Genomic DNA, 27,883 nt, shown 5'->3' on the forward strand with positions numbered 1-27,883 from the left:
CAGGTGAAGTTTTTAAAAAAGCTTAATGACAAAACTAGTGAATCCAGGACAAAAAAACTTCAATTTATTTAGTGCAATTACAAACAAAAACTTCAGCAAATAGAGAACAAAACTTCAGCTACTATGCTTAAGTTCAGCAATTACAAACAAAAACTTCAGCACACTTGGTTCAGCACACTTGCTATTTCAGGCTCGTCTACTAGAATGCTGAAGTTTTGCGTGATTGCCTTTGCTACTTCAGCCCCGTATGCTGAAGTTACGCGAAAAAGTAGGTACACTTGCAATTTTTTTTGTAAAGTGAGCACAAGTTAAAACGTGACCCAAAAAGCGAGTATAGATGCAAATCCCCCCATCTTAAATCGTACTAGTTATAACCTGAACGGTTCAAATCGGGTACCCAAAGATAGAGGAATTGAAAATTTCCAAACACTAATATGGGAGTAGGCCTAAAGAACAACTCCGTTCATGAATGTGGAAGAAACTGCAATAGGATATAAACCTTAGACCTGGTGAACACGAAAATATGTTGCAAAAATCTAGTCTTTTACATTTTCTCACTTTTGACGAAACGAAACTGGGAAAACTGTAAGCAGTTGAAGAGAAACAAGAACAAGGAGTACCAATACAGAACTGTCTCGGGTAGATTTACATAGCCCAGTAACTATTATAGCTAATTCACGCTAGTGCACCAATATCGTGTAATCAAATTTCCTTAAATCATTGTCCTACATATTGTACATTACACCAGCTCAGATATTTAACTCATAAAGGAACATAATCCTGCTCCAAAAGAATGAACTCCCTGCTAAATGTAATAAAATCATACAACAAACAGAAGACTGTCATCGATAGTACCATTGGCAATGATTCTCAGGTCACAATGCCTCCGAATTTGTAATGTACAGCACAGAGAGAAGTACTTCATCACCTTTGAGCATTGCATTCAGTGTTTGTTCTACTAACAGGGCATTATCAACCACAACTCTACAGATAACCAAGTCAGCAACATGTACACAAATTTGCTTACCGCATCCTTCAATAATCAGTTTTTGAGCCTGTTTCCTCCATAATACAAATTCCCAGAATCTCTCAGAATATTCAAGAGAATGGAAGTGTTTGGACAAGTTGCAGCTGTCTTCTTGCCACTTCAATTGAGCACAATCATTCTCTAGTAATAATATCACCATTATTAGCTGCTAAAGTCGACTCCTTGTTGGTTAATGCATGAAGCATTGACTGGGCAGCAATCAACTTTTCCCTGAGCAACATATTGTATTCGTAGAGGTTTTGGAGATCTTTCTGGAGATTGGTCATACTTATATGATCAGCAGCCTGTGATTCTGCGGAACAAAAGCAGCATCATTACTTTAGACAAACACTACAAATCAAAAATCGCTGATACTTGTCAGACCCCAGAACTCTATCTCAAAAAGACTACAACAACAACAACAACAACAAACCCAGTTTGATCCCAACATGTGGGGTCTGGGGAGGGTAGTCTATACGTAGACCTTACCCCTACCTAATGCAGGTAGAGAGGCTGTTTCCAATAGACCCTCGGCTCAGGAAGGGCAAGAAGAAGAAGAGGGAAGCAAGGAAGGAAAACAGTATCCAATAATAGCAACACGGAATACAATACCTGAGGCGAACAAAACCACATACCGTAATAAAAATCAAAGACTATGAAGGGAAATGCATGCTACTAAGCCTATCGGTGAACACTATAAACTACCTACTAACCTTCTACCTTAATCCTCGACCTCCACACCCTCCTATCAAGTGTCATGTCCTCAATGAGCTGAAGCAGCGCCATGTCCTGCCTAATCACTTCTCCCCAGTACTTCTTAGGCCTACCTCGACCCCTCCTCAAAATCTCCATGGCCAACCTCTCGCACCTCCTTCGAGGGATAAAATTGAAAGAGAGAAGCTTCTAAGGGACAATAAAAGTACGGATGTCTTATAAATTCTTCACTAGTTCATATAGTGGAGTAGACAACATACCGTCTCCACAACTAGCACTAAAATAGGAAATTGTCTCCTGTTGCATTTACTACAGCGCTTTTGGCATTGGTAAAGGGAAAAAGCCTACCCACATCAGCAGAGTTGGTTGCTCAACTAGAAAATTATAAAACCAGAAAACTGGTACCACAACATGACATCTTCCCTTTGACATCAATTTCTCAGGCAAAAGCAACAGAATGCTAGAAAGAATAGCTTGCCGACGTACAGTTTGTTGATACCCTAAGTTATGATTTTCCAACTAGCTTAGCAAACACCCAAAGTAACTACTATCAAGCTCCTAGGTTCACTATTTTACTGATCACCTACCAGTCCAGTCACAATCAGCAATAGCTAAAAGCTTGGATATAGTTTATATTGCAGTTCTATCTGCTAGAGCCTAGAGTTGCTTAGATTTATGAAGGCTTCACTACAAAAGGAGAAGGAACATGGCATATCCTTGCAGCAATTTTCTACATGCAACCACATTTTGAAACCAAACTCACAGAAACAGAGATAGAAAACAGATATCCGAGGAAATAATTGTTCAAATATTTAACAGCCGGGAAGTTACGAGTCACCATACATAGTTGAGGTTTATAATCTTCAAATACATTATTAAAATCAAAGAGAACAAGATCATCGACAGTGGACTCTCATAACCTTGACCCTTAATATCTTATACTTGTCACATGACATTAACCCAGAAATGTTGACCAAATCTATAGTGCACTTGATAATAGCATGTGCAACTTGAATAAAAGCTTAAATAGGTTGAAGCATGATATGTATGAGCAGCTTAACATCCGACATCATGAAATCCAAACAGCTGACATGTTAGGCGGCATGAGGAAAGAGAACATAAATAACACTGATCTCATGATTTCAAACTCACCTAATGGAGGCGGAGGTGGAACAGTTAAGTTGTCAGCTGCAGAAAAAGCTGGAGACTGGATAACAATATCTAAATCTTCAGGTTTACTATCTTTCGTGCTTGGAGGTACAGCATTTTCTTGAAACTGAAGTATCAAGGATAAAAGATAAGTCTAACAGCTTCCTACAGATAAAGCAAAAGTGAAATTGCCAGTTCTTTGGGAAGATAAAGAAAGCAGCCATGAAAACCAAGTTGAATTAACACTTAGTGTGCAAAAGGGAAGAAGAAACAAACTAAATTGAGCATAAGAACAGAAAATGAAGAAAGAACTGTGTACTGTCAAGTAGAGGAAGAACTAACAGCAAAAGCAGGAAAAGATCATAGCATATATGTACGTGCCTTATAAAAAATATCTAAAACCATGATACAACATTTGAGAAATGAAGCACCTAAATGTTAAATCGGTAATTTCATAAAAATATAACATCATTAAAAGGTCTCTTGTCCATATTCTACTTGTGTCGGCTTCTACAAGTCCAAGACCACTTTCTGAAGAGGGAAAGAAATGCTACCCCAAAGTCGCAAAATTAGACACTCACAGGTATTCGGCAATCAAATCAAAATATTTCTTGAAGGTTCTATAAAGTAAAGCAATTCATTTTTAGTACCTCATATAACAGCAAAAATTGCAAAATCGAAGGAAGTAGCTGTAAGCCTGTAACACCCCTGGTATGGTTAAAACAGAAGAACTTAAACATTTAATGTACACCATTTAGATATTTCTTTTGCCAAGTTGTCTTAAGCCCAAATCATAGCGTAACAGAGGGAATGATAGCACCAATACATGAAAAGGTCCGTGGGATCAGGTCGAGACAGTAGCCAAAATACAAATGTCATTTAGAAACCTCAAGAAAAAAAAATATCAGAGAGAAATAGCAACTGACTCTTTCTTCCTTCAGACGTGTACTCTTTCGGCAATCTGCTGCAGATTCAGGCAAAAAACGTGTGGCACCTTGAGTATCAATCTGCTCTGAAATGGCTCTCTGGGAAAGGAAAATAGGACTTCAAAAGTTTATGATCTCCGATGACATTTGTCAAGAAGCAGCAGATATAATCATACTGATATAAAGAAGTTGAGGCAGCAAAGCTGCACCTTTTCACTAGGTAAGCTAACTTTTCGGCTAAAACTGATGGTATCTAATCTGCTAGACCCTCTTCCTCTAACTGAAGAGCTCTTTCTGTTGAGTGATTCCATTTTGACACCTGTGCAACAACCATCATTTCTCATGTCGTACACCTCTTCCAATTGGTTAGGAGCGTATGTGTACATCACATATTTCCTCAGCTATCAGAAAAGGAAGTGGAAAATTCAAAGCAAAGGATAAGGAAATTAGACAGGGCAGCTGAATTGGCAAAATAAAAAAAGATTGTCTTCAGGAAGAAATCAAGTGAATTCTTTTGTTTATATTAAAACTCACTTTATCCCAGCGGTCTTGAGCTTTTCGGCGACTTCTAACCTTCCGCATTACACAATCCTCATTGCGTAATTTCTTGATCCTATATTCACACTGTAAAATAGGAGTATTGACATAAGTAGGAAAGTATGGACATAGGGATCAATCACACCCTCCAAATAGGTTAATTTTCCATGAAAATAAGTAAAACACTCTAAAGTTACTTTATGAATTTTACAACTTCCAAGTACCTTCAGGGTTCCTTTCTTCCATCACTAAGTTCAGGCCGGCAGATCAATCTTAATTTCAACCCACATTCCATTCTAGAAGTAAATAACTTCTATTCAAATTAGAAAGAAAATGTCTTAATCTTGAACATTTCGATTGTTAGTAGTTGAAGTGATACAACGAAATCGGTGTCAGACAAAACACTTTGCCTAACCTTTGTTTTTCCTTTTCTAATTTGAAGCATAATATTCATATCCAAGATTTAATCAGCAGACATAACTAACTCTAAGAGCCCCATGCAATATCATCAGCACCTAAACTTCAAGAATACAGCAAATTTTCACAGCAAAATCGCTAACAAAGTGCCTTTTTCCTTTTTGTTAGATAACACATTGTACTCAACCGCACTTGGGTTACACCGATACTTCATTTGCCTTGACTATTGTGTCGAACGGATGAGACACGAGTATGGGTACTTTGTGCATATTATTCACAATGCATTGAAAGTTGACAAAAGACGCATGTTACACGTATACTTGTACTGGATGCGTACACGTAAACAAGTACATGCAATATCTTACAATGAAGTCCAAAATATACAGGACTAGTAACAAAAAGAATGAAAAGAAAATTCACCTGCACCAAAATGTAGAAGAAGAGGCCAATACTGATGCAATAAAGGCCACCAAGATCCGCAAGGAAGCTTACTGCACTCTTGGGAGAGGAATATATAATCAAAACATCACCACAAAAAAGGCTTCCCAAATGAAATGAACCATTTAAAGCACTTGATATACACACTAGATTTCTGAAGCAAACCTAAAAGTCAGTCTTCTTTTTCTTATCATATCAGTATGAAGCTGTATTATATCCTACATAGCAGTTAAAATATGAAAGGGCGCATTAAAGTAGCAAGTTCAATATTCTTTTTAGTAAGTTTAGCCTGAAAATCAGCAGTGTGATAAGTATAATCTGATTACGTGTAACGACCCGGCCGGTCGTTTCATGAGTTACCGCTTCGTTTCCCCCATTTCTGCTTCTTTATATGTTGTTCAGCTGTATTTCATCACATCGTGTTGGTTAGTTTGGGTTCGGAGTGGTTTTGTAGAGAAATGAGACACTTAGTCTCTTAAGTTGGCATTTTAGTTGGAAAAGTCAACCGGAAGTTGACTTGTGGATAAACGATCTCGGAATTTGGGTTTTATGATTCGGATAGCTTTGGGAGGTGATTTGGGACTTAGGAGCGTGATCGGAATGAGTTTTGGAGGTCTGGGGTAGATTTAGGATTGAATTGGCGAAATTGAAATTTTGGCGGTTTTCGGTTGGTGGTGGAGATTTTGATATAGGGGTCGGAATGGAATTCCAGAAGTTGAAGTAGGTCCGTTGTGTCATTTGGGACGTGTGTGCAAAATTTCAGGTCATTCGGGCGAGGTTTGATAGACTTTTTGATCGAAAGCGTAATTTGAAAGTTTTGGAATTTCTTAGGCTTGAATCCGATGATCATTTGATGTTTTGATGTTGTTTTGAGCGTTCCAAAGGTTGGAACAAGTTTGAATGATGTTATGGGATGTGTTGGCATGTTTGGTTGAGGTCCCGAGGGCCTTGGGTGAGTTTCGGGTGGTTAAACGGATCAAATTCTTGTTTTGAAAGTTGCAGATTTCTTCAGTTCAGTGTTGCAGATATTTGGCCTTTGCGTTCGCGAGAGGGCTCTCGCGTTCGCGAAGGGATGTGAAGCGAGGCAGGAGAATTGCCCTTCGCGTTTGCGATGTTGGTCCCGCGTTCGCGTAGAGTAGTTGGAGCGGCTGGGTCCCCAGGATTTTGTGCTTTGCGTTAGCTTAGGTTCAGTCGCGTTCGCGAAGGCTTGGAGGGTGGAAGCATCGTGTTAGCGTGGAGTATGTCGTGTTCGCGAAGGAGGAATAAGTGGTCAATGGATTTTAGTGCTCCTCGCGTTCGCGAAGAAGGAAGTTTCACCTGGGCAGAATGTTTAAATAGCCATTTTCGCGATTTTTTGTCTATCTTCCACCACTGTCGAGCGATTTTGGAGCTTTTTGAGAAGGATTGAAGAGGGAATCGAAGGGAAACACTTGGAGGTAAGATTTTTGAACTCAATACTCGATTCTATGGTGATTTCTACCTAATTAGTTATGAAATTTATGGGATTTAAAGCCTAAATTGGGAAATTAGGGCTTGAAATTGGAGACTTTGATTTGAGGATTTGAGGGGTCGTTTGTGGTCGGATTTTGATGTATTTGATATGTATGAACTCGTGAGAGTGTAAGGATTCTAGTTTTGTGATTTTTATCGGAATCCGAGACGTGGGCCCGTGGGTCGGGTTTTGCCAATTTCAGGATTTTTGATGTAAATTGGTTATTTTTGAGTGGGCTTTGTTCCCTTAGCATATTTTGATGGTATGGTACTGTTTTGGTTATATTTGGAGCATCCGGAGGCCGAGTCGAGAGGCAAAGGCATCACGGGCTAGAGTTTGGACCGGATTGAGGTAAGTAATGATTGTAAATGTTGTCCTGAGGGTATGAAACCCCAGATTTCACATCGTTGTGCTACTTTGAGGTGACGCACACGCTAGATGACGAGCGTGGGGTCGTGCATCGTTGGGGATTGTGACTTAGTCCATCCCGTATGATTGTTAAGTCGCGTATTTGATTGAAAACTGTTTGATATCATTGTGTTTTGGAAAGTATTACCATGTTTTGGGATGAATGCCATATTTGGGCCTCGTGCCAACTGTTTTGGACCCTTAGGGGATTTTTATTACTATTCCTCACTGTTTTGACTTCATGTTTGTACTCAGTCATGTTGTACTCTACTGTTTTCATAATTCAGCCGTATTTACTCCATTTTGATATTTTAAATGATATTTTGGGCTGAGCATCATGTTTTACTGTTGCCCGAGTGGCTTGAGAGGTTTCTGACTGAGTGAGGCCGAGGGCCTGTGTTGTGAGGATTATTATGGGATTGGGCTGCGCGCCGCAGCATGTGTATTGATTTGTGATATATGAGCGGCCGAGGGCCTGATTTGTTATGCCACGAGATGGCTTGTGATAGCGATTGGGCTGTAGGAGCCCCTCCGGAGTCTGAACACCCCAGTGAGTGCGGGTACCCAGTGTGAGATGTGATATTGCCCGAGGGGCTATTGTTGTTTCATGTTATTGCCCGAGGGGCTGATTACGAGTGATTGTGAGATAGCCCGAGAGGCTGGTTCTGTTGATATTTTGCCCGAGGGGCGGTTGTGGTACATGTTTTGCCCGAGGGGCTGATTACGTTTCTTTCCTTTTACTCACTGTTTTCATCACTCGTTTGAAATTATTGAAAAATGTTTTAAAAGGGTTTTACTGAACTAAGTTGTTTTTACGAGTTTTATTGCTTTACTGCATTGTTCTGGACTTATACTGTTTTGATGTAGCATTATGACGTGGTTTACGTGTTTTCTTACTGCTCAGCTGCCTTTACTTTTATTACTTACTAAGTTGGCGTACTCACATTACTCCTTGCACCCTGTGTGCAGATCCAGGAGTCTAGGGTCGCGATAGCGAGTGCTGATCAGTCTTCCAGCAGGTCTCTGGAGTTGACTAGGTAGCTGCTTGGCGTTCGCAGCCCAGTGTTTCTCCTTCCTATCTTATTCAGCTTTGTATTAACATTTGTTTCAGACTATGTTGTCTTTTCTTATTCCTAGACGAGTTGTAGTTGCTCATGACTGGTGACAGATAGGCAAAAGGAAAAAAACATTCCACTCAAGGCCCTAAGCTGCTATGCAGCAATGGCATATGCAAGATTGGTATTGAATACATTTAACAGGTTGTGCAATGTTAATTATGCACTCTGTATTAGCCAGAGAAGAAAGCTTCTCATGAATTACATCGGAAAAAATGCTAGTGGACAACTTTGGCATTGAAAAAACTGGCTTAGGATCTTAAGCAGTAAGCTAAACTTTCAGTTCTGCAGAAAAGACTCTTAACCATAAGCCCATAACCATTTGGCATGGCCTCCTAATCGATGCTCCATATTTAATATCAGTAGAAGAAATGAAAGAACTTCATTTCAGACTAAGGGAAAAAACTAAAGCATGTATACCAGAATAAATATCTCTGTGGGTGCTGCAGAACACCAAATACGTAGTTTCACCATAAGATGTACATATAGAAGATAATTAGATGTTAACAACCACCCAATCCAGAACTCCCGCCCTTTTGTTTTCTTCCAAAAGATGAGAACACGAGGAGGATAAAGAGAAGACAAAGAGGGGGGTGAGGAAATTCAGGAAAACACAGATCATCATTATGTAAAGCACAAAACTGCTGAAGACTCTCGCCTATATCAGTTTTCGAGACAACTGACAAACTTTAAAAATAATTATAAGAAGATGATCAATCAACACGCAAAAATAAGAAGAGTTACAAGAGAAGAGCTATCAGATTCATTATAAATGAATTTTGAGAACGTGTACTAGTTCTCCTCAGAATCACAAGACATCATTAACATAGTTCATACTGTTGCGGAAGCCAAATGTATATAGTGTGAATAAGTCACAACTACTATACCAAAAATTATGACAGCCACCAAATAATAAATAAGACAATAAAGCAACAATAAAGGGAACACCAGAATTTACGAGGTTCAGCTAATTTTGCCTACTCCTCGGACACAACCAATATTTTATTTCACTCCAAAATACAAGTGAAATAATACTAAAGAGAGAAGATACAAATGCCTTAAACAGATGAGAAGGCAAATGAGAGGTGTGTTTCAATCCTAAACATTAGGCCTTCTTTTATAGGGAAAAAATCCCCCCAAACTTAACTCCCAACCAATGTGGGACTTTGGCATTTTGCCAAACTTCAACAAATCTCCACCTTGGCAAAATTCCACATTTTCAATTCTCTCTCAATAACAAATTTTGGTTGTGTCTTCATCTTCAATCTTCAGTGTTCAACAATGTTGATCAAATCCAAACAATGTTGAAACTTGACCGCAGTCACCACCTTTGTCAGCATATCAGCAGGATTCTCTGTAGTATGAATTTTCTTCACCGTGACTCCACCTTCTTCTATGATTTCTCGTACGAAATGATACCGAACATCAATGTGCTTCGTCCTTGCATGATAAACTTGGTTCTTCGCTAATTGAATAGCACTTTGACTATCACAAAAAATTGTGATACCTTTTTGTTCAACACCAAGCTCCTTTAGCAATCCTTGAAGCCAAATTGCCTCTTTCACAGCATCTGTAATAGTCATGTACTCTGCCTCTGTTGTAGACAAAGCAACTGTTGACTGCAAAGTAGACTTCCAACTAACTAGTGCCTTTGCAAAAGTAAACACATAACCAATAGTTGATCTTCGTTTGTCCATATCACCCGCAAAATCTGAGTCACAATATCCAACTACAAACTGATTGTCTTCCTGCTCAAAAACTAACCCGACATCTACAGTATTATGAATATATCGTAGAATCCACTTCACAGCTTGCCAATGCTCCTTCCCTGGATTGTGCATATATCTGCTAATAACTCCAACAGCTTGTGAAATGTCAGGCCTTGTGCAAACCATTGCATACATCAAGCTACCAACAGCATTTGCGTATGGTACCTTTGACATATACTCTCGTTCAGCTTCATCCATTGGCGACATAGTAGTACTTAGCTTAAAATGGGAAGCAAGTGGAGTACTAACTGGCTTAGTCTTGTCATCTATGCCAAAACGTTGAAGTACTCTCTTCAAATATTCCTTTTGAGATAAACAGAGTTTCTTTGAACGTCTATCTCTAATTATCTCCATGCCAAGAATTTTCTTTGCCTCACCCAAATCCTTCATCTCGAACTCCTTCTTCAGTTGAATCTTCAACTTATCAATTTCTTCCGAATTCTTGGAAGCTATCAACATATCATCAACATATAGGAGAAGATATACAAAGGAACCATCTTTAAGCTTGTGCAAATACACACAATGATCGTATTTGCTTCTCTTGTACCCTTGCCGCAACATAAACTCGTCAAATCGCTTGTACCATTGTCTAGAAGATTGTTTCAATCCGTACAACGATTTTTCAAGTTTGCACACCATATTTTCTTTTCCAGCAACTTTGAATCCTTCTGGCTGAGTCATGTAGATTTCCTCCTCCAAGTTTCCATGTAAAAACGCAGTTTTTACATCCATCTGAACTAGTTCCAAATCCAATTGTGCTACCAAAGCCAACATAATTCTAATGGAGGAATGTTTTACAACTGGAGAAAACACTTCATTGTAATCAATTCCCTCCTTTTGAGCATATCCTTTGGCCACCAATCTTGCTTTGTAGCGAACATCTACTTGGTTAGGAAATCCTTCCTTCTTTGCAAATACCCATTTGCACCCAATTGCTTTCTTTCCCTTCGGGAGATTGGCCAATCTCCATGTATGATTCTGATGAAGGGACTGTATTTTATCATTCATGGCAATCCTCCACTTATCTTCTTCTGAACTTTGGACAGCGTCTTTATAAGTAGTAGGAACATCATCAGCTACAATTGAGGTTGCACAAGCAACCGTCTCTATGAGACGAACAGGTTTCGTTATTGTTCTTTTTGGCCTGCTGGTTGCTATTGATTCAAGTTGTTGTTGAGATTCCTGAGTTGGAATCTCCTCTACTGGCTCTCCTTCCAGAGGGTAATCTTCATTTGTTTCCTCCTCTGCTTCTTGTGTAGGAAAAATAAAGTTTCCCTCAAACTCCACCTGCTTAGAAGCACCTTCATTTTGTTTGGTATCTTCTGTTACCTTATTTACCATAGCAAATTCATCAAAGGTAACATCTCTGCTGAATATTACTTTCTTTGTCATAGGGCACCATAATCGATATCCTTTGACTCCAGAAGTAATTCCCATAAAAATAGCCTTCTTTGCCCTTGGATCCAATTTTGACTCCGTCACATGATAATATGCAGTTGAGCCAAACACGTGCAAAGAGTTATAATCTACAGCAGGTTTTCCGTACCATTTTTCAAATGGTGTTTTGCCATCAATAGCAGCAGATGGTAGACGATTAATGAGGTGACATGCATATGTAATTGCCTCAGCCCAAAATTCTTTGCCCAAGCCAGCATTGGACAACATACACCGTACCTTCTCCAGCAAGGTCCGGTTCATACGTTCTGCCACTCCATTCTGTTGTGGTGTATGTCTAACAGTGAAGTGTCGGACGATGCCATCATTTTCACAGACCTTATTGAAATGATCATTTTTGTATTCACCTCCATTGTCTGTGCGAATACACTTGATCCTCCTGCCTGTTTGATTCTCCACCATCGTCTTCCATTTGAGAAAAATTCCCAGCACTTCATCTTTGTTTTTCATTGTATACACCCACACTCTTCGAGAAAAATCATCAACAAAGGTTACAAAATAGTGCTTCCCACCCAATGAAGGTGTTTTGGAAGGACCCCAAACATCAGAGTGTACATAATCCAAAATGCCTTTAGTATTATGGATCGCTGTACCAAATTTAACCCTTGTCTGTTTCACTTTGACACAATGCTCACAAAACTCCAAGTTGCAAGCCTTTACTCCTTTTAACAATCCTTGATCTGATAGAGTTTTCAAGGATTTTCCTCCAGCATGTCCCAAGCGCATGTGCCATAGCTTGGTTGCTTCTGCCTCTTTGTCGTCACTGGATGTTACTGTCGCTGTCCCAATAACTGTACTGCCACGATAGCGGTACATATTATTATTCTTCCGATTAGCCTTCATTACCACTAGTGCACCGGAGCATACTCTCATCACTCCATTTTCTGCAATGATTTTGAACCCTTTTGATTCTAGGGCTCCCACAGAGATGAGATTCTTCTTCAAATCCGGTACATATCGAACATCTATCAATGTTCTGATCATTCCATCATGGTTCCTTAATCGTATTGAACCAATGCCATATGAGGTAAGAGGGCTGTTATCCGCTGTGTGGATGACTCCATATTCTCCTTCTTGAAATTCCATGAACCAGTCCCTGTTGGGACACATATGATAGCTACAAGCCGAGTCCATCAACCATATGTCTGATGATGTTGATGACTCTGTTGTAACTAATGAGAAGTCTGAATCATCACAATCAGCTACATTTGAATCCATAATGGCCTTTCCATTGTTATGTTTGGCCTTATTCTTCAACTTCGGACAGTCTTTCTTCCAGTGCCCTTTTTCTCGACAAAAGGCACATTCATCTTTGCTGGGTCTGGATCTTGACTTGGATCTTCCCTTCTTTGTCCTCGTTTGATTTTGAGGACGACCCCTCACAAATAGTGCTTCTCCTTCTCCGCCCTTCTGTTTTTCTCGCTTTCTTTGTTCATAGTTGTACAAAGCCGAACAAACTTCTCTGAGAGAAACTTCGTCATTTCCATGGAGTAGAGTAGTTTCAAGGTGCTCGTACTCATCAGGAAGTGACGCCAACAACATCAAGGCCAAGTCACCATCATCATAAGTTGTATCCATATTTTGCAAATCTGTAACCAACTTATTGAAACTGGTGATATGTTCATTCATCGTGGTACCAGGAACATAGGTGAAGTGAAACAGTCTCTTCTTCATGTACAATTTATTTTGACTGTTTTTCTTCAAAAATTTATCCTCCAGTGCTTTCCATAATTTACTTGCAGAAGTTTCCTTTGTGTATGGATATTTCTGCTCCCTAGCAAGGTAGGATCGAATGGTACCGCAAGCAACACGGTTGATAATTCTCCAATCTTCTTCTCCAATAACATCTGGTTTCTTTTCTTCAATGGTCAGATCTAGCCCTTGTTGAAAAAGGACATCTAGAACCTCGCCTTGCCACATCCCAAAATGTCCGGACCCGTCAAATATTTCGACCGCAAATTTCGCATTTGACACAATTCTTGTCATAAGCGAAGATGCCAATGATGACGTATTGTTGACACTTGATGTAGATTCTTCTTGTTTATTGTTTCCCATCTTTGACACAAATATTATTTAATAGCTGACGACACAAATCAAGATTATTTCCTTTCTGGTGTGGAAGATCAGACTAAGCTGCAACCACAGAGCATACTCAGACAGAACCTTGACTCAGTTACCAAGATAAATCTTTTCTGATGTGGAAGATCAGACTATGCTGCAACCACAGAGCATACTAAGACAGTACCTTGGCTCTGATACCAATTGTTGCGGAAGCCAAATGTATATAGTGTGAATAAGTCACAACTACTATACCAAAAATTATGACAGCCACCAAATAATAAATAAGACAATAAAGCAACAATAAAGGGAACACCAGAATTTACGAGGTTCAGCTAATTTTGCCTACTCCTCGGACACAACCAATATTTTATTTCACTCCAAAATACAAGTGAAATAATACTAAAGAGAGAAGATACAAATGCCTTAAACAGATGAGAAGGCAAATGAGAGGTGTGTTTCAATCCTAAACATTAGGCCTTCTTTTATAGGGGAAAAATCCCCCCCAAACTTAACTCCCAACCAATGTGGGACTTTGGCATTTTGCCAAACTTCAACACATACTTCATGGTCACAGTGATAATTTCTTACTGAATTTTTATTTGTCAAAAGATAAAACGCGAGCACATCTCACAAAAGTATGACCCGAAAGATATTAGCAGACTTCAGAGCTAAAGGATGTTTATACAATACATGCATTATTGTAGTTCTTAAGTATATGACAATGAAAATTCAAAAATCATAAGGTTTAAACACTAGCCAGATAAGACATTGAAAGCAAAGAATACACAAATGTGCCGAGAGATTGAAGATGTTACTCACCAGGCCCCAAAACATTTTGATTCTTGATCTCAACTATATACGAAGATAGGAAGTTGACATATAATGTCGTGTTGATTAGTCCATCATTAGGCCTTTGAACTGAGGCTTGGAGTTGACTTATCTCATTAAAAGATGAACCTGGCAGAAACTCATGAAGTAGTGGTTGGATAAGCCTCAGGTCATGCAAATTATGGTACATTCTAGGGAAAAAATTGAACTTCAATATATTTGGTGTCAGCCCTCTAAATGTAACCGGTTTGTTATCAAAATTGCTTCCATTCCTCAGTGTTCCACTGACCAAGCTCAGATGTTTCTTATTTTTAGGATCTTTTGCTGTTAGGTTGAACTGAAAACCAATAGCTGTTGCAGGACTATTTGGGAGATCAACAAATTGCCATGAAATATAGGCACTATCTCGACTAATTGGACAGTTGCTGCACTTAAGCACGATAGTTGGTCCTTTAGTTGTGTTTATACAGGAATAGTTGGCAAATGTTGACAGAGGAGCAAATCGATAGTCAACGAAGCCTGGGTTCCCAGTTACCACGGTTCCGAGACCACGCAAGTGTAAGCAACTCATACTTGAGATGGTAGTGATGTTAAACTCCAAATCGTTTATAAAAGCAGCTAAATCAGGTGCATTTGTTGCTCTCACATTGTGCATCTCAATAGCTCTCTTCGATATGATTTGGTAGAGCAAACTGTGGCAGCATATAAAAGGGTCTATTATGGATGGAATAGAAGGTAAAGAAGAAAAAGAACTGGGGAAGAATATTATTCAGAAAAAGAAAAAACAGGATGGATTTTATTTTTATTTTTAGATAAAAAGGGGCCAAATACTTGATAGGAATAGCGAGACACTGGAAATTAAAGAGAAACAAACATCATGTACTCACGCAGCAAACAGACCAATAAAAAGTATCCAACTAGCTATTGAAAAAGTTCCACCAAGCTCTGTTTTGCGCTTCATGACGACCTGCTGATCATCCTACATGAAAATGGTGCACATAAATGTTTTTGAAAAAATCTAAAGATTGTCAAGATGTGTATTCAAGTGTTTACAAACAAATATATACTTTTCAAGTATCACACAAACACAGAAAACTGCTAAAACCAAACAAGTCAACGGGTGGTATGACGCAATGACCACATCACAAGTAAGCTCAGTGAGAAGTGATTTATCATACGAGATAATAAGCAAAATAAAGGCTATTCTTCCATCAAGTAACTAAGACGAATGAGCTATGAAGCGCATGTTAAATTTTGAGCTGCCTATTGGTACTAACATGTGATATGGTAAGTATACCAAATTTTCCTATAATTGCTCATACCTCTAAATCTAGGATTTGAGTACCCTACAAGTGGATACATTCAGGAAAAATTTGATAATTTTGGTGTCAGAATGAGATTTTATAAGATAGCACGGGGTTGTTTTAATAATTAATGAAATACAAAAATTTGAACAAAGAATATTTAGGGGTCGAATTGGACCCAAGAGACTCCTCTCTTTGTTTGAGGTGTGTTTGGATTGGCTTTTAAAAAGTAGCTTATAAACTAAAAGCCAAAAGCCATAAGTTGGTAATACCCAACTTTTAGCTTTTGGCTTATTTTTGTACTTTTCATACCTAAAAGTAAGTGCTTTTAAGCATTTTTTATCATTGCCAAACACCACAAAAACTAGAAAAGTGCTTAAAAGCCAATAAACACTTAAAATAAGTCAATCCAAACACCCTCTTTGTTTTTCCTTCCTTTTTACTTTTCAAATCAGTAAAGTAAATTTTATATCAGTAAGTACCAAGAAGTATGAGCTCCTTTTGTGAGAATCAATGACACTAAAGACGGGACAGAAAACTCTTCTTATTTAGCCAGACAAGATGATTATTTTGATTGGAAAAGTTTAGGAGGCTGGAGAACAAGATGTCCTTATATCTATACTCTATTAAAAGTACGAAGGCCCTTAGCGAAATGTCATCCGCCTTTTTTACCCTTTAAAAATAAAGTTTCACAATAGACAAAATAGTAATTTTATTATTTTTCTAATATTTAGGATCCTAAGATCCTCAAATTTTGGTTACTAAATCTTTCCATGTTTTAATTATGTAAGAATTCATAATATTTAGGAACTAATATTCTTACCTTATATAAATTGTTAAAAAATAGAAAAACCCACAAATTTGTGTATTTAATGCAAAAGAATTATAATGAACCACAAGAATTTTCATAAATTAATATCCAAATAATAAGGTTTAAAGCACATTGGCCACCTTGACATTGTAATATTCTTTTTTCCGACCTTGACATGGTAATAGAATTTACCATTTTCCACTTCTGACAATCGCCTTCAAGTATAATTTCACAATTTTTAAAAATTAAATTACTAAACAGTTTAAACTAGATCTCTTCAACTACGATTCAATATTTTTCTTCCATCAATATAATATATGATTAAATTAACATATTAAGTTATCTACGGGTCAATATAATTATATCTAGCTAACAATTTCTTTTAGAATGAACTTAAGAATATATTGTTTTTTTTAAAAAAAAAATCTTAATGCTTCAGGATTATGTGTTCTTGCTTAAATTTTAAAAAAAAAGTTAACTTGTGAATTGAAGTAATTACATTATAACTGAAATCAATTTTAAGTTATATATTGAACACTTATCGAATAGAGTTTCTTTCTTTATTGAATAGCTAAATAGGATCAACAATTATCATTTAAGGAACTTAATTATAATTTTTTGTTATTTTATTTTATAACTAAATTACAAGTTCTAATATTATATTTTTATATTTTTTAAGTAAATTTTATTTGAACTATGTAGATAGTTTTAGCATTCATAGTACTTTAAATAAATTAAACTTTAATTATCTTATATAATTATTTTCTTATTTGAACGATATAACATAATTGTAATCCCTCCATGTTACAATTAAATATTTAAAACTTGAGATGAGCTAATATTAAGAATTTGAATCAATAAAAAATAAATTAGTTCTTTTAATATCAAGGGCAAATAATTAAGTCTAAAATTCAATTCAATTATTTTTCAAATTAACTGTATAATTAAAATTATGTTTCAATTTGAAAAAATTCTTAGGATGCCTAAATGTGTTTGCATAAGAATAGTACAGGCGGTGAAAAAAATCAAAAAATAGAAAAATTAACATAGAATGTTTAATCCTTTTCAACTAAAATTATACATATTTTAAGGAGCATAAAATAATTTTTATTTTATAGTACAAACATATTATATTTAATAGTACTTCGACAATTTTCTAAAAGGTCGTATATTCATTGACTTAAGTACACGCCTGAAGCGCGTACCATAAGACTAGTATACATAAATGAGGGGGAATCTAAATCAGTTCACTGGAACCATGAAATGGTTCTTCCACTATTGACTGCTCTAAGCGTCGAATTTAACATGTATTACCCCGCAGAGAAAAGGAAATGATGGTCCCTTTACCTTATCTTTAAGAAAAAGAAACTGATGGTCTACTAGATCTACACCATTACTACAGCAGACTGCATTTCACCAAACAGATACACCAGTTTGCATAGTATCTTTTTGAACCATAAGTAAAGCAACTAAAATGGTTAATTGACCTTAACCATCCCCAAGAACTCTATCGCCATCACCCTAGAGAATCAGAAAAATGCCCCTATTTAGTCTATTCCTAATAAACAAAATACTTCTCGTAATCAGTTGAGAAAAATGCTATCTGGTGATGGTGTCAAAGTGGCCTCCAGTCCCTAAGCTCTGTTTCTAGCTATCCTCATAACCTAATTAGCGTATTAGAGGCACTTCTTGAGTTCTTTTGATTTTGTACCCCTAATGTATGCACCATTGAAAAATTTGCACCCTATCCTTGTTTTATTTTGCCTTATTCTGTGCACCATTTTTTAATTTGTGCACTCCTTTATTTATTATGATTATCCCCCTAATATTTGCATCTTATTTCAGTTTGCACCCTATCCTTCGCAAAGTTGTAAAACATTTCATTTTATGAATAATAAAACTCAAGGGCTCTGTAGCATTGCAACAATATCCACTTATCTATATGTTTTCTCTATACAACGTCTCCAACACCTAGTTATGAGGATACATGCATTTCAAAGAATACATAGTGGAAGACTATGCTAAAGAGTTCATCTTTAAAGGACTGCTTAAATAACAAAAAACCAACTATGCCTCAATCCAAGTCATTGTTAGAATAGCTATGTGAATATATATGTAATTAGTCCTAGTCCCATAGGTAATAGGAATAGGTTATATATTATGTGTACTTATAAATAGGGTTCATTGTATTACAATTAACATCAATAATAGATTTTTCTTCCGTGCATTCTCACATGATATAAGAGCATATAAGTGATTTGGCTAAGCGACTAACGGCTATGAGAAAAGGACTACCGAGAACATAGAGAACCGAATCTAAAGGTAAAGAAGGAAGTGAACTTGCTTGACCTATTCCAGTTGTCATGGTTTGAGACCCGTTGGCCATTGTAACTGTTGGAAGAGATTGAGAATATAAAATAGTAGTGAAAAGAGATTTGTAACCAGAGATGTGATCAAATGCACCTGAAGCAATGACCCAAGACTCGGAGGATGAAGATTGGAAGACACAAGTCACGCTATTACCTGTTTGAACAACGGAAACCATCTCTGAAGATGTATGTTTATACGCTTTGTACTGAAGGAACTCAATATAATCCGATATATAGATCATCCAACTATTCATAGTATTGGATCCCAGTTTGCTACAACCAATTTCTCAAATTCTTGACTAAAAAAGTTGTATGGTTAACGTTGGAATACCAAATCAGAACACTTATTTTTTTTCTTAGTCAGATGGAGCTGAAAATCAAGGTCTTCACTTGAAATAGTAGAAATCAATAACTCCTATGGGAAAACTGATGAAATAGCTGGGAAAACACTGTTCACGACAGGAGGAAAACACTATTCACGCCGGAAAACACTGTAGCTCGCCGAAAAAAATCTAAAGTTGTCGGATTAGAAAGAAAATTATATGGACAGGCTGTCTTAAAGAACCTGGGCCAAAAAATGGCTAGAACAACCTGCACGTGTCAGTGCGTGGATCGGAGGTGTCGCCGGAAAATTCACTGTCAGCAGCGCGTGAGGGCGCGTGAAAGGTATTCTGGCGGAGATTTCTTTCGAGGTTGGTCGCCAGAGGGTGATTTACCTCGTGGTGGAGTTGGTTTTTGCACAACACCAACAACTCCAGCTCCACCACCTATAGCTTCAGTTCCACCACTTAGTCCAGTTCAACCTTGTGCAGCTCCACCACTTCTGACTTATCATCGTCGTCCGTGCCCAGCATCAGGCCCACCTAATTCACGTCATGCACCTGACCCAGCTAATATTGCGGACTTGTCTCCTCTTAGTCAACCAATTGCACTACGGAAAGGTATATGATCCACACTTAATCCTAATCCCCATTATGTCGGCCTAAGTTACCATCGTCTGTCATCACCCCATTGTGCGTTTATATCATCTTTGTCCTCTGTTTCCATACCTAAGTCTACAGGTGAAGCACAGTCTCATCGAGGATGGCGACAAGCTATGATTGACGAGATGTCTGCTTTACATACGAGTGGTACTTGGGAGCTTGTTCCTCTTCCTTCGGGTAAATCGACTGATGGTTGTCGTTGGGTCTATGTGGTAAAAGTTGGTCCAGATGGTCAGGTTGATTGACTTAAGGCTCGTCTTGTTGCCAAAGGGTATACTCAGATATTTGGGCTCGATTACAGTGATACTTTTTCTCCCGTGGCTAAAATAGCATCAGTCCACCTTTTCTATCCATGGTTGTTGTTCGCCATTGGCCTCTATCAGTTGGACATTCAGAATGTTTTTCTTCACGATGACCTTGAGGATGAGGTTTATATGGAGCAACCACCTGGTTTTGTTGCTCAAGGGGAGTCTAGTGGCCTTGTATGTCGGTTGAGCCGGTCCCTCTATGGTCTAAAGCAGTCTCCTCGAGCCTAATTTGGTAAGTTCGGCACAGTTATTCAAGAGTTTGGCATGACTCATGGTGAAGCTAATCACTTTGTGTTTTATCGGCATTCTGCTTCAAATCTCTGCATTTATCTGGTGGTTTATGTTGATGATATTGTTATCACCGACAATGATCAGGATGGTATTACTAAGGTGAAGCAACATCTCTTTCAGCACTTTCAGACTAAGGATCTGGGCAAATTAAAGTATTTTCTGGGTATTGAGGTCGCAAAGTCTAGCTCAGGTATTGTGATCTCACAACAGAAGTATGCCTTAGACATTATTGAGGAGACAGGAATGACAGGCTGTAGACCTGTTGACACTCTTGTGGATCCGAATTCTAAACTTATGCCAGGGAAGGGGGAGCCGCTTAGTGATCCTGCAAGATATACTACAAAGTTTGTGAAGTCGAATGATCAAATTGCAGATATTTTCACTGAGTCCCTTACTGGTCCTTGTATTAGTTATATATGTAACAAGCTCGGTACATATGATTTGTAGGCACCAGCTTGAGGGGGAGTGTTAGAATAGCTATGTGAATATATATGTAATTAGTCCTAGTCCCATATATGAGAAGAATAGCATGTTTGTTCAACTTGAAACCTTTCTGCTACTGCCAACGGTCATATTCGCCGACTTCTAAAACCTCGCCGCCGACGAGCTTCCGTCAGAAATCGGTTTGCTTCTTCTCCTAATCTTTCCTATTTATTTTTAGTCTTTTTCCTTTTCTTCCATTTCTTATTTTCTCCTTCATACTGCTTCGTGAATTAACCTAACACTTACTCTAATTGTTTTAAGAAATCTATAATTAATCATTCTTTGATTTAGCGTTTTCAAGAGTTTAGTCGTCATTACCGGATATTGCCGAAAACCTCGCCGGAGAATAATAAGCAAAATCTTCGTGATTCTGGCCACAAGAGTTTCGTAAATTCTTTGTCGTTTATCCTATGCTTTTGTTGGGTTTCAAAATATTTAAGCTTAAGTCTCGGTAACTTGTTGTACTTCCACTTAGCTAATCTATTTTGGCATTTTCCACATAAAACTATTATTCTTGGCTCTTGCTACTGTTGATCTATTTTCCAGACACCACTCAATTGAGCTACGCCCTTGGTTTTTCATCTTCTGGGTTTAAATTTGCTGAAAAGCTTTGCTCAATTAGATCTCATTTTCAAGTGACCTGTGGAGCTCGCTGATCTAGGTCCATCGTTTCCTTCTCATGCTTGGTCTGCGCGGTAAAAGCCAGATCTGACCATTATTGGTCCGAAGAATACTAACCCATTCTCTATTAGTTACTTTCGGGGCTACACTAGTGGTAGCGGTGACGGCCCTTTTTGGTTTTTGGGTCGTGGTATTTTTCTGTGTTTTCAGGGAAATTCTCGAAGTTGTTGGAGACAAGTTGGGCACACAAGCACTAGCAAAGGAGAGCAACCTGGACGAGCGTCAGCAAAGGGCGGTGGGAAGCGGTGCGTGAGCTTGCAAGTACATCGAGTACTGCAAATCAACACATGTTTGGTTCTCGGGAATTGGTACCTCCCGTTCTACTGTTTCCCTTTTGGTGTTAGCTAAATTGATGTTACTTTAGTTCACAATAGTTAAATCATTCAACTAGTGTACTAGTAGTCACTTGTTTCCTTCTAGTTTGATTCGTTGTCTGTTGTGCTCTAGCGAGTGTTCTTTAGATTTGTCGTAGGTGTAGTGGTTGCAGTCTGGGATGATAGATTAAAGGCATGTCCTCGGGTGGGGCCGAGGTCAGGGTGTGGGTCGGGAGGCAGGAGAGGTAGAGGGGGCAAGGGAGCCTATAGGTTGATAATCGGGTCATGGAACATAGGTTCACTAACGAGTAAGTCTATAGAGTTGGCGAAGATCCTTCAGAACAGGAAGATTAATATAGCGTGTGTTCAGGAGACTAGGTGGGTCAGATCGAGGGCGAAAAACGCGGATGGGTATAAGTTGTGCTACTCTGGAGTCGTGAGCGGTAAGAATGGAGTGGGTATCCTGGTAGATAGTCATCTTAGAGAGTCGGTGGTAGAGGTCAGGCGTGTGAATGATAGACTAATGACTATTAAATTGGTGGTGGGTGAGTGTACTTTAAATGTCGTTAGCGCGTACGCGCCGCAAGTAGGCTTGGATGAGGAGATTAAAAGGCGCTTTTGGGAAGGGTTGGATGACATCGTTCGTAGTATTCCGCCTTCCGAGAGGTTATTCATAGGAGGGGATTTCAATGGTCATATTGGGTCGTCTGCAGGTGGTTATACTGAGGTGCATGGCGACTTTGGTTTCGGGGAACGGAACGGAGGGGGCACTTCGCTGCTGGATTTTGCCAAGGCATTCGATCTAGTGATTGCGAACTCAAGTTTTCCGAAGCGGGAGGAGCATTTGGTTACTTACCAAAGTTCGGTGGCGAGGACTCAGATTGACTATCTCCTCCTCAGGAGATGCGACAGAAGGTTGTACGAGGATTGCAAAGTTATCCCAGGTGAGACCCTTGCAACGCAACATAGGCTTTTGGTGATGGACATTAGTATTATGATAAGGAGGAAGCAGAGGTCAGTACGAGGCCGCCCGAGGATTAGGTGGGGCGCCTTGACTAAGGATAAAGCTCAGGAGTTGGAAGGAAGGTTGTCGGCAATGGGAGCTTGGAGAAGTAGTGGGGACGCAAACACTATGTGGTCGACGACGGCGGACTATATAAGGAAGGCGGCGAGAGAGGTGTTAGGGATATCTTCGGGCCGCACCGGTGGCCACAAAGGAGACTGGTGGTGGAATGCAGTTGTCCAAGGTAAAGTAGAAGCGAAGAAGGTGGCTTACCTGCGGTTAGTAGGGAGCACTGGCGAGGAGGAGAAGAGAGCGAACATTGCGAGATATAAGGTAGCTAGGAAGGAGGCGAAGATGGCAGTGACGGAGGCTAAGACGACAGCTTTTGCTCGTTTGTATGAGGAATTAGGGAACAAAGGCGGAGAGAAGAAGTTACTCCGACTCGCTAAGGTGAGAGAGAGGACGGCTCGGGATCTAGACCAAGTGAGGTGCATAAAAGATGATAACGGCAAAGTTTTGATGGGGGATGACCAGATTAAGAGGAGATGGCAGACCTACTTTCATAAACTTCTAAATGAGGAAGGGGATCAGGATATTGTACTAGGTGAATTGAGGAATACCGACAGCCCACATGAATTAAGTGATTGTAGGGACACTGAGGTCGATGAGGTCATGGAGGCAATGCGTAAGATGGGAAGGGGCAGAGCTACTGGGCTAGATGAAATTCCGGTTGAACTTTGGAGGTGTGTGGGTAGAGCAGGCTTGGAATGGCTTACTAGGTTGTTTAATGTTATATTCAAGACTAATAGGATGCCTGAAGAGTGGAGGTGGAGTACAATGGTTCCGTTGTATAAGAACAAAGGCGATATCCAGAGTTGTAACAACTATAGGGGTATCAAATTACTAAGTCATACCATGAAAGTCTGGGAGAGAGTGGTAGAAATGAGAGTGCGAAGGATGATGTCTATTTCAGACAACCAGTTAGGGTTCATGCCGGGGCGATCTACCACAGAAGCTATCCACCTTATTAGGAGGATGGTGGAGCAATACAGGGATAAGAAGAAGGATCTCCACATGGTGTTTATCGATCTAGAGAAAGCGTACAACAGGGTTCCTAGGGAGGTCTTATGGAGATGCTTAGAGGCTAAAGGGGTCCCGGTTGCCTACATTAAGGTGATTAAGGACATGTATGATGGAGCTAAGACTCAGGTTAGGACAGCATGAGGCGACTCCGAGCATTTTCCGGTTGTTACGGGGTTGCACCAAGGGTCTGCGTTCAGCCCTTTCCTAATTGCCCTGGTGATGGATGCCATAACGTATCATATTCAAGGGGAGGTGTCATGGTGCATGCTATTTGCTGATGACATAGTCCTAATTGACGAGACACGACGCGGCGTCAGCGAGAGGCTAGAGGTTTGGAGACATGCCCTTGAGTCAAAAGGTTTCAGGTTGAGCAGGACAAAGACGGAATAGTGCAAATTTGGGGCCGAGCCGATGGAAGCGGGAGTGGAAGTGAGGCTTGATTCTCAAGTCATCCCTAAGAGTGGTAGTTTCAAGTACCTTGGGTCAGTTATTCAGGGGACCGGGGAGATCGACGAGGATGTCACACACCGTATAGGGGTGGGGTGGATGAAGTGGAGGTTAGCGACGGGAGTTCTATGTGACAAGAAAGTGCCACCGTTACTGAAAGGTAAATTTTATAGAGCAGTGGTTAGGTCTGCCATGTTGTATGGGACCGAGTGCTGGCCGGTTAAGAACTCACACATCCAGAAGATGAAAGTTGCAGAGATGAGGATGTTGAGGTGGATGCGCGAGCATACAAGGAGGGATAAGATTAGGAATGAAGATATTCGAGAGAAGGTGGGTGTGGCTCCCATAGAGGACAAGATGCGGGAAGCAAGACTCAGATGGTTCGGGCACATTCAGATGAGGAACACTGATGCACCGGTGAAAAGATGTGAGCGACTGGCTGTGGTGGGTACGAGGAGAGGTAGAGGGAGACCTAAGAAGTATTGGGGAGAAGTGATCAGGCAGGACATGACGCGAATTACTGAGGACATGGCCCTTAACAGAGAATTGTGGAGGTCGAGTATTAAGGTTGTAGGTCAGGGAAAAATTGTGAATATTTCTACAGCGCACTAGAGTGAGACTAGCCAGTTAGGAGTTAGTCTTAGGATGCTACTGATCAGCTACTGATGATGGGCTTTATCTGTTGGTTATTAGTATACTTTACATCTTTCTCGTATTTCCTATATTTCTTATATTGCTGTTATTTTGTTATTTTATGGTATTTTATGTTAATGTTATGGATTTTATGTTATTTTATGTTATTTTATTATGAGTCTATTGATAGTACTAATATAGCGTCTCTTGTTGCTTTCTTGAGCCGAGGGTCTCCTGGAAACAGTTTCTCTGCCCCTCGGGGTAGAGGTAAGGTCTGCGTACATATTACCCTCCCCAGACCCCACTTGTGGGATTATACTGGGTTGTTGTTGTTGTTGTAGTCCTAGTCCCATAGGTAATAGGAGTAGATTATATATTATGTGTACTTATAAATAGGATTCATTGTATTACAATTAAAACCAATAATAGATTTTTCTCGCGTGCATTCTCACATAGATGAGGTCGGTTATATGAATTCTCACTATACATATCACTCCATTTAAATTTGTTTTAATCCAACATTAAGAAAATGGTTCTCAATCTGAAGAATGCTTAAATGGCAAAACAAAAGTACCTTCGACCAGAAGGACCTTCATCAATTTTGACTTAGGTGTAAACTTTCTGGATGATTTAGGAAACCAAATGTAGTTTTCCTGTGTAAATATGATGGATCGAGAGAGTTGATGAAGCTAGGGAGTTCAATATGAAAAGTAGTGGGAAAAGTAAAGTTGTTGGACATCCGTTTTACATTAAAAAGGAATGGTAGAGATGATAGACCCTACTTGAATGCATCCTAGTAAATTGAAGTATGAACTCCTTACTAATAACAATACAAGATTGGATACTAGGAAAGAACTAGCCGTAGCTTTCAAGGAAAAGATAGAATGAGATGGACAGCAGACTAACGTGACCTTTTCTCTATTAATGCCCTTTCTTAACCTTGATAGGTGATACTAGAAAAGAGTATCACAGGAGAGTGCAACTGGTATTTAACCACATAAAAATTAGGTAATACTAAAATAAAGGCCCAAAAGAAATTTCCACAATTCTGGTTGCAAACCTTGGATATTAACTGGTATTACTATTTTAGTTCTTGGCGCTAAGAACATCAATTCCATCATTAATCTCAAAAGTGAGGAACACGTCAAGAAAATTATATACAAGATAAGGTCAATTCATTACCCTGAGAAAGCACTGAATTGCAGTTGTCAGCTACATATCAGTTGTGTACGCAGACCTTACCCCTACCTTGTGGAGGTAGAGAGGTCATTTCCCATTAAAGTAAAAAGGAGGAGTGGCAATAATTTGGATAAACACAGGAATAGAAGAAAGACTCTCCATACTCATCCTTCTACATAATGTTTTGTTTTTTATAGATTCTTTTTGATAAGTAAGAAATGTTTCATTGATGAAAACCAGCATTAGAAAGATTATTCTTTAAAATATAGATTCTTGCGTCTTGCCTTCTCCATCATCTCCGCCTCCCTTTTATCAACTCATGATTGTGTCATACTGGCATACTGCAGAGGCAGCTAGCAAGGGATTTCTGATGTTTATTCAGTCTCTTTTTCTCATTTCCGTATTCAAGATTTTGTTATAGGCAGGAAGGCAATCTGATCTTATTTCCCTTTTCTTGTTAAACTCTCAGTAAGGGTTGGAAGTGGAAAAAAAGTTACTTAGGCTACAAGTTGCCTAAAAGGAGGATATGAGTCACAAGTCACAACCAAGAATCATTATTAAAGCAATGCAAGTTAGCATCTATAGCTCTATGCAACATCGAAACTTGAAGGTGAGTTCACTCAACCAGCAATATCAATGTCATTTACGTTTAGTGCTTAGTCTTAAATCGAAATCAACGTCCAAGTTGTCTTTTAAATGTTTGATTTAAATTGATGCTAACAAGTTAGAGTTAAGTGGCATGTTTTATAAGTCCAGGAAGCAAGGTATAGAATAATAAAAACTTGTTAAATACCCAAAAGATATTTAACTTCTTTCCCAAACTGGCTGTCCAATTTAGTTTCCAAAAGTCAAACATCCAATATATTTTTTGCAACTTGTAGTACTTAATTCAGTTTGCAAATATCAAAACTTTACTTTCAAAATGAATTGATCGATTCACAACTTAGCTCCGTAGAACAATCCAATTAACTGTTGGTACAAACAAAATTCTTCCAGAAGGAGTAATTAACTAATTTGCCAGTAGCCTAAATAATGTCTCACAAATCCATTAATCACGAAATAAAAAGGTAGTAGAATTTAAAACGCAAAGTTTAAACACCTAACTACATTTAATATTATCCGACAAATTAAAATTAAAATAATGAAGAGAAGAAATCATACAAGCCAGTGGCGGGAGGCAAAGCAGACATCAAGGCGACTAATCCACCAACGGATCCTGAACCAAATCGAACGGCCATCACCAAGCGGAGCACACCGCGCAAAAAAGCAGAAAAAAAGCCAGGAAAGCAACATGAAAAGTGTAGCTTCGAGAAATACAGCTTGCGATTGAGTCAACTTCCTAATTGAATCAAAATCGAAAATGGTTCCACTTCCGGGGAATGATACAGAGTGATAGTCCACACCGGAATCCATCTCCACTGGGCCCCATTCGTTGAACAAGTAACAGCTTCGGCTTGTGATATTGAACAAATAGCCAGGGTTGCACGCGCATTGTGTGGCGTTGTAGCGAAAGGAGTTGCTGGGACATTGCATTTTTTGAGCATTTAGAACTATGGTTTGATTTTTGTTAGAGAGTTGTTGAAGTGAAGAGGAGGAAGAAGATGGAGCGGAGAAGTAAAGAATATGGGGACAAAAGAGTGTAATGACTGAAAGACCCA

The 27,883-nt window shown here is 39.1% G+C and overlaps 1 protein-coding gene across 1 annotated transcript; it reads right to left on the minus strand.

The window, feature by feature from the left end:
* Positions 1–507: 507 nt before the first annotated feature.
* LOC107825497 (uncharacterized) lies at positions 508–27,883 on the minus strand. The gene is made up of 9 exons (XM_075225109.1): positions 27,387–27,883; positions 15,224–15,315; positions 14,328–15,028; positions 5,191–5,261; positions 4,351–4,440; positions 4,026–4,217; positions 3,817–3,915; positions 2,894–3,017; positions 508–1,340 (listed from the first exon to the last, which is right to left on the minus strand). Exons 1-9 carry the CDS (start codon positions 27,756–27,758, stop codon positions 1,162–1,164), a joined length of 1,920 nt encoding a protein of 639 aa, XP_075081210.1. The 5' UTR covers positions 27,759–27,883; the 3' UTR covers positions 508–1,161.

The sequence above is a fragment of the Nicotiana tabacum genome, chromosome 11 (assembly GCF_000715075.1).
Source record: "Nicotiana tabacum cultivar K326 chromosome 11, ASM71507v2, whole genome shotgun sequence".
Classification (NCBI taxonomy): Eukaryota; Viridiplantae; Streptophyta; class Magnoliopsida; order Solanales; family Solanaceae; genus Nicotiana; species Nicotiana tabacum.

Bases quoted from the DNA above. Each gene is read 5' to 3' on its own strand.
- LOC107825497 (XM_075225109.1), bottom strand. From the start codon at position 27,758: ATGCAATGTCCCAGCAACTCCTTTCGCTACAACGCCACACAATGCGCG. The intron at 4,441-5,190 runs GTGAATTTTCTT...CCTATTTTACAG, and splicing joins TCTTCTACATTTTGGTGCAG to TGTGAATATAGGATCAAGAA. The intron at 3,018-3,816 runs GTCAGTTGCTAT...TTGATACTTCAG, and splicing joins CACGTCTGAAGGAAGAAAGA to TTTCAAGAAAATGCTGTACC.